This window comes from Neovison vison, chromosome 7 (assembly GCF_020171115.1).
Source record: "Neovison vison isolate M4711 chromosome 7, ASM_NN_V1, whole genome shotgun sequence".
In the NCBI taxonomy this organism is placed as follows: Eukaryota; Metazoa; Chordata; class Mammalia; order Carnivora; family Mustelidae; genus Neogale; species Neogale vison.
Genome location: NC_058097.1, coordinates 155551451 through 155564914, shown reverse-complemented (window position 1 = coordinate 155564914; position 13464 = coordinate 155551451). Strand labels below are relative to the sequence as shown.

The following is a 13464-nucleotide window of genomic DNA, read 5'->3' as shown; positions in this document are numbered from 1 at the left end:
TACAAGATGGATGAATTACCCCCAGCTAATGGAGTCAGACTGAGTAATAGTACTCAGAACCCTCCTGTCTCCTCAGGGTTTCTCAAATGATCCAACAATGGTGTAATCCCCAAGTCCCTTTTATAGAACCTTGTTGATGGGCCTCAGGAAGCACATCCTTCCCCCAGCCCCAGATCAGTCCCCAGCATCATTCACAGTTGATCTCTGCTGTTGCTCTCTCACACAGATCCTTCAGGGTCATCTTGCCAAAGATTTTGAGAGCCACATCCCAGGCTTGCTCCCCCGGATAATATTTTTTCATCAAACTAGCCAGGTCCTTTTGCTTGGCCTTCTTCACCTCAGCCCAGGGTATCTGGCAGCCCCTCGGCTCCACGGTCTCATTCTTCAAAAGTAACTTGAACTTATTTAATTCCTCTTTGTTTAGCTCCTCCAAATACAACAGCAGTCCAAAATCATGAAAGAAGGAAGATGACGACCCATCTGTCATCTTGCTATGGATCAATATTCAGGCTTCAGTGAGAAAAAAACAGTCAGAAGAACATGAGTGGAACACCTGAGTGGTACAGTCAGTTGAGGGTCTGACTCTTGGTTTCTGCTCGGTGATTATCTCAGGTTTGGGAGATGGAGCCCCGTGTAGGGGTCCGCGCTCAGTGTAGAGTCTGCTTAAGGCTCTGTTCCTCTCCCTCTGCTCCCCCACCCCTGCACACTAAAATAAAAATAAATCCTTAAAGAAAAAGCATAAGAGACTCAAACTCAGGAAACAAACTGAGGGTTGCTGTGGGGGGCGGGGATGGAGTGGCTGGATGGACATTGGGGAGGGTAGGTGTTGTGGTCAGCACTGGGTGTTGTGTGAGACTGATAAATCATAGACCTGTACTCCTGAAATAATACATGTATGTTAATAAGAAAAGAGCTAAAGGTAATTAAAAAAATAAAGAGCAAGTTCATTAAAAATATGAGTAACAGGACTGATAGAAAAAATTAGAAAATGAAATGCCTTTAAAAATATAGATGAATTCTGCAAACAAATGGTGAAAGCCCCAGTGTTAGGCTCAGTACTTACTGGCCCCTGTACTACTGTAATAAAAACATTCCTCTAATACAGATCAGTGTAGTTTTCTTCCACTTTCCCAAAGTTACCCCCAGTCCCACCACTTATGAGCCATAAGAAATGAAGGCAATTCATCTCTCCGAGCCTCAGCTGACTCTCCTGAAGAGAGGAGATCAGAATCACCCCCAGAGAACTGCGGTATGGATGAAACAAGGTAGAGTTAATCTATCACCCAGCACAGACCAGACTCCTAAGACTGGCAACCCTCCCATGCCTTCTCTCCCCAAACTCACCCATACCTCAACCCATAAAACATTGTTATGCCTCCCCCCCCAACACACTATTACTTTTGAAGCACAACTGGAATATGCCACCATCTACCTCTTTCTGTCCTGTCATCGCTGGTCACAAATCCATACACAGCCACTGAGGGTCGGCATTCCCAGGTCACAAGCTCCTTTCACACTCACTCACCAGTACTACACGTTCTGGATGTGTTCTGCGTTAAAGCTCACCCAAAACTGCATTCTCTCACATCACTGACATTCTCTCACAGCAGCTCCCGTGACCATGTTCCACTCCAACTTTTCATTCTGATGCTCTCACTCCTGACTGTATCAGCAAGGACTACTCAGACTTAACCCGCAGGCACCTTTAACACATTCTCTCCTAATACCTTCCAGATAACAATTTCTTGCCCTCCCTCCTACTGCAACAGTTCTTCAAATACAATCAAATCCTCTTATTTTGAGGCCCGTTTTCCTCTTATTTATCAGCCGCTTAAGAGCCTTACTCAGTTTCTTATTCAGCACAGGCACTTCCAGTTAATCACTTACATGGTGTCCTCAAGTGTCTCATCTCTTGAGCAACTGGCTACAGAGAGCTAGTAAGTGGTACAGACAGAACTCTAGAGATCTTTCTGTCCTCCAAAATTCTTCCTCTAATCTTGCTAATGGGCCTGGAGAAGGAAGAGGAAGGAAATAAAAATGTACAGAAGGATTTTACTTCTTAAGCAGAAAGTGAATTGTCTCAAAATTACATAGTAAATCAGGACTTGATCCTACAGTAATTAGGGAGCAATCAGCTATTTTAGGATCTTGGTTTTGTGCGCACGCGTGTGTGTGTGTGTGTGTGTTTTAACTATATTGCAGAAATATACTAGATTCTAGATTAGGATGTGACCAAAACAGCTTCCATAGTAAGTTTTTTAAAAGAAACAAAAAGGAATACATTTGAGGAATCTTCAAAGGAACACTGTAATTTCTCAAGGACCAAAAGGCTTCTCCCTAACCACTAAGTCCTTCTCACTGACATATAAACATGTGCAAATCTAGTCTTACATAAATGTTCTTTACTCCACATCTGCTGCTTCATGCTCAAACTTCTTCAGAGTCTTCTATACATAACCTATTATTCCTCCACAGTCCACCGCAATCTCACTTTTGCAACCAGAATTCCATGGAGATAACTTATACCAATTACCATCCTGTTGCAAAACCCAGCAGGTATTTATTTTTGGACTCAACTGTCATATCTATAAGAAAACAGTCCCTACTTCTGCAAATATTAGAAGTTAATGTACACACTTAACTTACAGGGTGCCATACTACACTAACTGTTGTTTTCACAATGCCTTACTTCTTGATGTTCTCTTTCCCCTTTGATTTCATAAACCCACACTTTCTTCAAATTCCCTCTTGCCTTTCTGGGTGTCTCTGTAAGCCAAGATCTGTATGGTTTTGAATCCTATTGGGTTTCTACTACTCCAGGAGGTCTACAATTCTGACAGAAAGTACCATATACTCTGGCCTCCTTCCCAAAGGTTATATGCTATTCTGGAAGGAACTATTCTTTTTGTTCTATGGTCTTCCTTTGTTTATATTTTTGGGAAGAGGAAAACAGATGCTGACTGTCTGGTGTTGCTCTTCTTCTGTGAAGGCATTCCTAAATTCCAACATGTTCTGAACTAAAATGGGAATCCATGGTCTAAGGGAATTTATTTCTTTTTTTTTAAAATAATGTTTGTTTGTTTTTAATTTTATTTATTTATTTGACAGAGATCACAAGTAGGCAGAGAGGCAGGCAGCGAGAGAGGAGGAAGCAGGCTCCCCGCTGGCAGAGAGCCCGATGCGGGGCTCGATCCCAGGACCCTGAGATCATGACCTGAGCTGAAGGCAGAGGCTTTAACCCACTGAGCCACCCAGGCGCCCTGAGAATTTATTTCAGTTTGCAAATTTATTGATGTAAATGTTTGCCCCTTATAACTAAAGCACATTTGTTCAAAATATTTATTCAGCACATGTTAATGATGACCACATTTGATAAGGATCCACAGTGTATATAGGTTCTTTATGAACATTTTCTGTAGTCTTAAAATAGTCCTGAAACTTGCCCAGGTTACGGATTTGTCAAGTAGCCAATCAAACTACAAAGCTCATTCATTCTCATTCTATTAGGTACCACTGCTTTTTAATTTCACTTTATTTTTCTAGGCACAAGGAATTTAGGGTTAAATGCAATCTGTGTGACCATGTTCTGATACTGAACTCTGCACTGAACACTGGGCTTTGGGAAGAGGAGGATCTCTAAATATGTAATGGCAATCTTCTGAGCACTAGCAGGACTCTAGAACACAAAGGAAGGAGGGTTTCTTTTCTAGAAAGGATAGAGAAAAGAAGGTCTGGGGTGAAGTGACATTTTAATATAAAAAACCGGGATATTCCCACCCTTTTCATACACTATTGCCTGATTTTCTTTCTTGGTAGCTCTGATGGAATCTCCTGTAACAGTTTTTCAAACTTAGGACTACTAAAATTGTAGGCCAGATAATTCTTTGAGGGACACTTTTACGCACTGCAGAATGTTTAGCAGCAGCATTGCTGGCACCTACCCACTAGATGCCATTAGAACTTTCAATCTCCCACAACTGTGGGAAAGTGTCTTCAGAAATTGCCAGATGTCTCCAGGGCAGCAAACTGCCCCAGGCTGAAACCACTTCCAAAGCCTTACCCTCTATTGCTGAATATGTAACTGAATCAGTCCTTCTCTAGGATGCTACCATAACAAACAAAGCAAACCAGCAGGATCGATAACTCAGGAAAAGACAATCTAATAAGATTTTATGTATGACAGAAGGAATACTGTAATTGAAAAGGGAAGTATTTCAGTGCAGATTATTAGGATAACTAGTAAGTCATTCAGAAAAAATTAGTATCCTTACAGAGTAAAGCTCAGAGTAAATCAGTAAGCCATTGATACTTCAAACCAAAGGGGGAAAAATAGTGAATATTCATTTACACCTTAGGAGTGGAGGGATTTGCCAGCTTGGGCACAATAAGGGAAATGAGAATCCGGACAGCTGTTAGGAGATAGTGTTATCTCCTTATGTTGAAATTAAAACATTTTGTCCATAAGAAATCAAAAACCAGTGGGAAATCAAAAGAAAAATAACAAAAAAATTTATAGGAAATTTGGCAAATAGAATTGGAATATAAATCAGTAAAAACCACTTCAGAACTGTTGACATTTAATAAAACTGTAGATATCCAATCTGACTCAGGTATTTGTTCTAATACTCTTCTACAATAAGAGGAATCAGGGCTTATTGGAGAAACTGCAGATTCTAGGGCTGGAGCTGAGAATACATAAGATAAGCCAGAACTTATACTGCCAGAAAGGAAAAAGGACAGGGTGGGTCAAAAAGACAACTGGAAGAGTTCCCACTGGCCAAAATAACATATTGTTTTATCATAACCCAAAGCAGAAAGCAAATATTCATGGGACATAGATAAATTCATAAATTCATAGGACATAGGACATTCATAGGACATAGATAAATGACTGAATGAATAAATGGGGGGAAAGGGAAAACTCTCTCTTATAGAAGAATTCCAAATATGTTATATAGATTTTCCCTCTTTCAGGAAGTAGATCTTAACCTTATTCCACTCCTCCTCAGGAGTGTGGACTGTGCTTAGCAATCTGTTAAGTGGGGAGACCTAATAAATATGGTATCTGCCTGGCGATCAAGGTTATCAGTCACACATTATTGTTAATTGTATGTACCAATGATAATCATGTGATGAGAGTGGTATGTCACCACTGTCCTAGTCCTCCCCTGAGCCCCAATCCCAATCTATACATAAAGAAGACATCAAGACACACCCAAAAAGACATGCTACAAAATACCTGACCCATACTTCTCAAAATTGTTAGGATTATCTAACACACACACACACACACACACACACACACACACACACACACAGCAGGAGGCAGCACAAAGAGAAATCAAGGAATCAATCCCATTTACAATTGCACCCAAACCGGTAAGATATCTAGGAACCAAACTAACCAAAGAGGTAAAGGATCTGTATTCTGAAAACTATAGAGCACTTGTGAAAGAAATTGAGGAAGACACAATGAAATGGAAAAGCATTCGACACTCATGGTTTGGAAGAATATTCTTAAAATATTTATACTACCCAAAGCAGTCTACACATTCAATGCAATCCCTATCAAAATACCACCAGCATTTTCCATAGAGCTGCAACAAACAATCCTAAAATTTGTATGGAACCAGAAAGGACCCCAAACAGCCAAAGTAATGTTGAACAAAAACAACAACAAAAAACAAAACCAGAGCTGGATATCACAATTCCAGACTTTAACAAAGCTGTAATCATCAAGACAGTATGGTGCTAGAACAAAAACAGACACAAAGATCAATGGAACAGAATAGAGAACCCAGAAATGGACCCCCAACTATATGGTTACCTAATCTTCAACAAAGTAGGAAAAAACATCCAATGGAGAAAAGACAGTTTCTTCAACAAATGGTGTTGGGAAAATTGGACAACCACATGCAGAAGGATGAAACCACTTATGCCATACACAAAAATAAACTCAAAATGGACTAAAGACCTAAATGTGAGACAAGAATCCATCAAAATCCTAGAAGAGAACAGAGGCAGCAACCTTTATGACCTTGGCCATGGCAACTTTTGGCTAGACAGGTCTCCAAAGGCAAAAATAAACTACTGGGACTGCATTGAGATAAAAAGCTTCTGCATAGCAAAGGAAACAACAAAACTAAAAGACAACTGACAGAATGGGAGAAGGTATTTGCAATGACATATCAGATAAAGGACTAGTATCCAAAATCTATAAAGAACTTATAAAACTCAACACCCAAAAACCCCCCAAAAAACCCAGTCAAGAAATGGGCAGAAGACATGAACAGACACTTTTCCAAAGCAGCATACAAAAGGCTAACAGAGGAGTACTTGGGTGGCTCCATCAGTTAAGCCTCAGACTCTCAATTTTGGTTCAGGTCATAAAATCAGGGTCCTGAGATTGAGCTCCAGGCTGGGCTCCACCCTCAGCAGAGAGGCTCCTTCAGATTCTCTCTTCCTTTCCCTCTCCCTCTGCCCCTGTCCTTGCTCACTCACATGTGGAGCACACACATGTGTGCATGCTCTCTCTAAAAATAAATTTTTAAGAAATGTCCAACAGACACACAAAAAAATGCTCAATATCACTCATCAGGGAAATACAAATCAAAACCACAATGAGCTACAACTACACACCTGTCAAAATGGCTAAAATTAACAACTCAGGAAACAACAGATGTTGGTGAGGATGCAGAGAAAGGGGTACCCTCTTACACTGTGGGTAGGAATGCAAACTGGTTTAACCACTCTGGAAAACAGTGTGGAGGTTCCTCAAAAAATTAAAATAGAACTACCCTATGACCCAGCAAATTGCATTATTTATCCAAAGGACACAAAAATAGTGATTTAAAGGGGTACATGCACCCCCTATGTTTATAGAAGCAATGTTCACAACAGCCAAAATATGGAAAGAGCCCAAATGTTCACTGATGGATGAGTGGATAAAGAAGATGTGAGATATGTGTGTGTGTGTGTGTGTGTGTGTGAAGACACACATACAATAGAATATTACTCAGCCATCAAAAAGAATGAAATCCTGCCATTTGCAAGGATGTGGATAGAACTAAAGGACCCAGAGTGTATTATGCTAAGTGCAGTCAGAGAAAGACAAATACCATACGATTTCACTCATGTGGAACTTAAAACAGATGAACATAGAGAGGGAAAGAAAAATAGAATAAAATATAGAGAGGGAGGTAAACTATAAGAGACCCAAGTATAGGGAATAAACAGGGCTGCTGGAGGGGAAGTGGGTGGGCGATGGGGTAACTTGGTAATAGGCATTAAGGAGGGCAAGTGATGTAATGAAAACTGGGTGTTCTATGCTCCTGATGAATCACTAAATTCTCCCTCTGAAACTAATACTAAATAAAAACATAAAAATATATGTTAACTTGAATTTAAATAAAATCTTAAAAGAAAAAAAAATGGCAGGAGGGAGTGGGAGGGCTGAGAAACTGCCACAGACCAGAGGAGACAAGATGACCAAATGTAATAGATATTCTGGAAAAGATCCAAGAACAGAAAAAGAACTGGGAAACACTAGTGAAATGTGAATTAAGGGTGACTTAGCTGATATTCTTAATTGCCTTAGTGGTTTAAATCTACCACAGTAAGACAAGAGGTTAAACTAGGAGAAATTGGGTAAGGAGTACATAAGAACTCTTTCTGCAAATCTAGAACTATTTTATAATAAAATGCTTATTTTTTAGACAGCTGGGTGGCTCAGTTGTTAAGCATCTGCCTTTAGCTCAGGTCATGATCCCAGGGTCCTGGGATCAAGCCCCACGTCGGGCTCCCTGCTCCGCAGGGAGTCTGCTTCTCCCTTTCCCACTCCCCCTGCTTGTGTTCACTCTCTTGCTGTGTATCTCTCTGTATCAAATAAATAAATAAAATCTTTTTTAAAATGCTTATTTTAATTGGAGATATACATCCCTTACAGCCTAACGATGACAGTCCTCAGAATACACCCAACAGAAATGTGTGCACAAATACTAAGAGACATCTAAGAAAAGCCATAGCAGCATTGTTTGTAATTCCCAAGTACTTGAAAAGACCTAAGAGCCCACCTATGATAGAACCAGTAAGTAAATTGTGGTAAATTCATACAATGAAATCCTACACAGCAATGAAAAGAGAGGATATGAAGCTACCTGCTAGGACGAATCTCACAAACATTATCAGTGAAAGAAGCCAAAAAAGAAACCCAAGAAAATTATGTACCATAGAATTCCATTTACAAAAAGATCAAAATTAGGGGTACCTGGCTGGCTCAGTTGAAAGAGCATGCAACTCTTCATCTTATGAATCTGAGTCCCATGTTGGGTATAGAGGTTACTTAATAAACTTTATAAAGAGACCAAAACTGATGCCGCCAGCTTCATTTTTGTTTTTCAACATTTCCTTAGCGATTCGGGGTCTCTTCTGATTCCATACAAATTTTAGGATTATTTGCTCCAGCTCTTTGAAGAATGCCGGTGGAATTTTGATCGCAATGGCATTAAAAGTATAGATTGCTCTAGGCAGTAGAGACATTTTAACAATGTTTATTCTTCCGATCCAAGAGCATGGAATGGTCTTCCATCTTTTTGTGTCTTCTTCAATTTCTTTCATGAGTGTTCTATAGTTCCTCAAGTACAGATCCTTTACCTCTTTAGTTAGGTTTATTCCCAGGTATCTTATGGTTCTTGGTGCTATAGTAAATGGAATCGATTCTCTAATTTCCCTTTCTGTATTTTCATTGTTAGTGTATAAGAAAGCCACTGATTTTTGCACATTGACTTTGTATCCTGCCACGTTGCTGAATTGCTGTATGAGTTCTAGCAGATTGGGGGTGGAGTCTTTTGGGTTTTCCATATAAAGAATCATGTCATCTGCGAAGAGAGAGAGTTTGACTTCTTCATTACCAATTTGGATACCTTTTATTTCTCTCTGTTGTCTGATTGCTGTTGCTAGGACTTCTAATACTATGTTGAACAAGAGTGGTGAAAGTGGGCATCCTTGTCTTGTTCCTGATCTCAACGGGAAGGCTGCAAGCTTTTTCCCATTGAGGATGATATTTGCTGTGGGTCTTTCATAGATAGATTTGATGAGGTTCAGGAATGTTCCCTCTATCCCTATACTTTGAAGCGTTTTAATCAGGAACGGATGTTGGATTTTGTCAAATGCTTTTTCTGCATCAATTGAGAGGACCATGTGGTTCTTCTCTCTTCTCATATTAATTTGTTGTATCACATTGATTGATTTGTGAATGTTGAACCATCCTTGTAGCCCAGGGATGAATCCCACCTGATCATGGTGGATAATCTTTTTAATGTGCTGTTGGATCCTGTTGGCTAGGATCTTGTTGAGAATCTTAGCATCCATATTCATCAGTGATATTGGTCTGAAATTCTCCTTTTTGGTAGGGTCCTTGCCTGGTTTGGGGATCAGGGTAATGCTGGCTTCATAGAAAGAGTCTGGAAGTTTTCCTTCTGCTTCAATTTTTTGAAACAGCTTCAGGAGAATAGGTGTTATTTCTTCTTTGAAGGTTTGGTAGAATTCCCCAGGGAATCCGTCAGGTCCTGGGCTCTTGTTTTTTGGGAGGTTTTTGATCACTGATTCAAAACAAAAATAAAGCTGGCGGCATCACCTTACCTGATTTCAAGCTTTATTACAAAGCTGTGATCACCAAGACAGCATGGTACTGGCATAAAAACAGACACATAGACCAGTGGAACAGAGTAGAGAGCCCTGATATGGACCCTCAACTCTATGGTCAATTAATCTTTGACAAAACAGGAAAAAATATACAGTGGAAAAAAGACAGTCTCTTCAATAAATGGTGCTGGGAAAACTCGACAGCTATATGTAGAAGAATGAAACTCGACCATTCTCTTACACCGTACACAAAGATCAACTCAAAATGGATAAAAGACCTCAATGTGAGACAGGAATCCATCAGAATCTTAGAGGAGAACATAGGCAGTAATCTCTTTGATATCAGCCACAGCAACTTCTTTCAAGATACGTCTCCAAAGGCAAAGGAAACAAAAGTGAAAATAAACTTCTGGGACTTCATCAAAATCAAAAGCTTCTGCACAGCAAAGGAAACAGTCAAAAAAAAAAAAACAAAGAGGCAACCCACGGAATGGGAGAAGATATTTGCAAAATGACAGTACAGACAAAAGGTTGATATCCAGGATCTATAATGAACTCCTCAAACTCAACCCACACGAAACAGACAAACACATCAAAAAATGGGCAGAAGATATGAACAGACACTTCTCCAATCAAGACATACAAATGGCTATCAGACACATGAAAAAATGCTCATCATCATTAGCCCTCAGGGAGATTCAAATTAAAACCACATTGAGATATCACCTTATACCAGTTAGAATGGCCAAAATTAACAAAACAGGAAACAACATGTGTTGGAGAGGATGTGGAGAAAGGGGAACCCTCTTCCACTGTTGGTGGGAATGCAAGTTGGTGCAGCCTCTTTGGAGAACAGTGTGGAGATTCTTCAAGAAATTAAAAATAGAGCTTCCCTACAACCCTGCAATTGCACTCCTTGGCATACAGATGTCGTGAAAAGAAGGGCCATCTGTACCCCAATGTTTATAGCAGCAATGGCCACAGTCGCCAAACTATGGAAAGAACCAAGATGCCCTTCAACAGACGAATGGATAAGGAAGATGTGGTCCATATACACTATGGAGTATTATGCCTCCATCAGAAAGGATGAATACCCAACTTTTGTAGCAACATGGACGGGACTGGAAGAGATGATGCTGAGTGAAATAAGTCAAGCAGAGAGAGTCAATTATCATATGGTTTCACTTATTTGTGGAGCATAACAAATAGCATGGAGGACAAGGGGCGTTAGAGAGGAGTAGGGAATTTGGGTAAATTGGAAGGGAAGGTGAACCATGAGAGACTATGGACTCTGAAAAACAATCTGAGGGGTATGAAGTGGCAGGGGGGTGGGAGGTTGGGGGTACCAGGTGGTGGGTACTATAGAGGGCACGGCTTGCATGGAGCACTGGGTGTGGTGAAAAAATAATGAATACTGTTTTTCTGAAAATAAATAAATTGGAAAAAAAAAGAGATCAAAACTGAAAAAAGAAAGCCAAACTATACTGTTTATGGGTGCATGTATAGGTGATAAAGCCATACTTTTTAAACGGGCTAGTACGGAGGTAACTACCTATAAAAGTTGATTTAACAGCACCTCTGTAGGGAGGGAGGTGTTCATGATCAGGGAGATGCCCCTGGGGTGCATGGGCACTGGCAATGTTCTTTTCCTTGACTTTGTATTGGTTTATGTGGATGATCATTTGGTAATCACTCACTAAGCTGCACATTTCTTTAATGCGGTCTTCTATATCAATTATAGTTCACACTAAAAAATGATTTTAAAAAGATTTGTATTTTCAGAAAGACATAATACAAATAGATTAGAAAAGCAATAAAAGCAAGTTATTGCTAAAAGCCTATTCATACAGAGAAGGAAAGAGGTAAATGGCTATCAAGTATTTCAGAAAATGTTCAATCTGGAGAGATCAAAACTAATACAAACCAGATGATATCACTTCACAATTATCAAAATGGCAAAAGTATTTAGCTGTAAAAAAAATACAATATGATGATGAGAGTGGAGTGGAGCAGATACTGACACTCTTGGAAAGCTGCGTGTCTACCTACAAAGAACTTTACAAACATGCGTGACTTTTTGATCAGTATTCTCCCTCTGGGAAACCATCCAATGGAAATAATCCCAAATATAGAATAAAGTTTTATGCATAAAGGTATTTTTTAAAATAGTAAATAACTGTCAAATTAAAATTCAACTTTGATTAATGAAACAGATGCATTAAAAATATGGCACATGCTAGGGCACCTGGGTGGCTCAGTCAGTTAAGTGATCATCTCTTGATCTCAGCTCAGGTCTCCATCTTAGGATAGAGAGTTCAGGCCTCACGTTTGGCTCCAGGCTGGGTGTGGAGCCTACTTAAAAGAATTTTTTAAAAATACGGCACACACTTGATTAAAACTAGTTTAAAACAAACAAACAAACAAAAAAACGAACCTCTACATAAAAGCAGACAAAGAAAAGATACCAAAATACTAACCTTGGTTGTATTTTGGGTTTATGACAATTTGTGACAATTTTAGAATATACTCCTTAAGTGGAAAACCAAAAAGAAAAAAAAGGCGGCATTATCAATTTGTCAAATCCCAAAAAAAGATTAAGAAATGAATGCCTGTTATCAGGGAAATACAAATCAAAACCACAATGAGATATCACCTCACACCAGTCAGAATGGCTAAAATCAACAAGTCAGGAAATGGGGACGCCTGGGTGGCTCAGTTGGTTGGACGACTGCCTTTGGCTCAGGGCGTGATGCTGGAGTCCTGGGATCGAGTCCCACATCAGGCTCCCAGCTCCATGGGGAGTCTGCTTCGCTCTCTGACCTTCTCCTCGCTCATGCTCTCTCTCACTGTCTCTCTCTCTCAAATAAATAAATAAAATCTTTAAAAAAAAAAAAAAAACCAAGTCAGGAAATGACAGATGCTGGCGAGGATGCGGAGAAAGGGGAACCCTCCTACCCTGTTGGTGGGAATGCAAGCTGGTGCAACCACTCTGGAAAACAGCATGGAGGTTCCTCAAAATGTTGAGAATAGAACTGCCCTATGACCCAGCAATTGCACTACTGGGAATTTACCCTAAAGATACAAACGTAGTGATCCAAAGGGGCACGTGCACCCGAATGTTTATAGCAGCAATGTCCACAATAGCCAAACTATGGAAAGAACCTAGATGTCCATCAACAGATGAATGGATCAAGAAGAGGTGGTATATATACACAATGGAATACTATGCAGCCATCAAAAGAAACGAAATCTTGCCATTTGCGACAACATGGATGGAACTAGAGCATATCATGCTTAGCAAAATAAGTCAAGCGGAGAAAGACAACTATCATATGATCTCCCTGATATGAGGAAGTGGTGATGCAACATGGGGGCTTAAGTGGGAAGTAGAAGACTCCATGAAACAAGATGGGATAGGGAGGGAGACAAACTATAAGTGACTCTTAATCTCAGGAAACAAACTGTGGGCTGCTGGGGGGAGGGGGGTTGGGAGAAGGGGGGGTAGGGTTTTCGACATTGGGGAGGGTATGTGCTTCTGGGTAAATTGGAAGGGGAGATGAACCATGAGAGACTATGGACTCTGAAAAACAATCTGAGGGGTTTGCAGTGGCGGGGGGGGGGGGGGGGGGGGGGGGAGGTTGGGGTACCAGGTGGTGGGTATTATAGAGGGCACAGCTTGCATGGAGCACTGGGTGTGGTGAAAAAATAATGAATACTGTTTTTCTGAAAATAAATAAATTGAAAAAAAAAAAAAAAAAAGAAATGAATGCCTGTTGACCATACTTGAATTTGGCGGGTGGGAGCTCAATGGGAACCAGTGTA

General features: G+C 40.2%; 1 protein-coding gene across 1 annotated transcript in view; it reads right to left on the bottom strand.

The window, feature by feature from the left end:
• Positions 1–487, bottom strand: part of NLRP14 (NLR family pyrin domain containing 14) — a 51727-nt gene extending 51240 nt beyond the window's left edge. Inside the window, exon 1 of the mRNA XM_044260247.1 lies at positions 196–487. Within this exon, the coding sequence (XP_044116182.1) occupies positions 196–487 (292 nt within the window). The remainder of the gene's footprint in view (positions 1–195) is intronic.
• Positions 488–13464: the final 12977 nt, after the last annotated feature.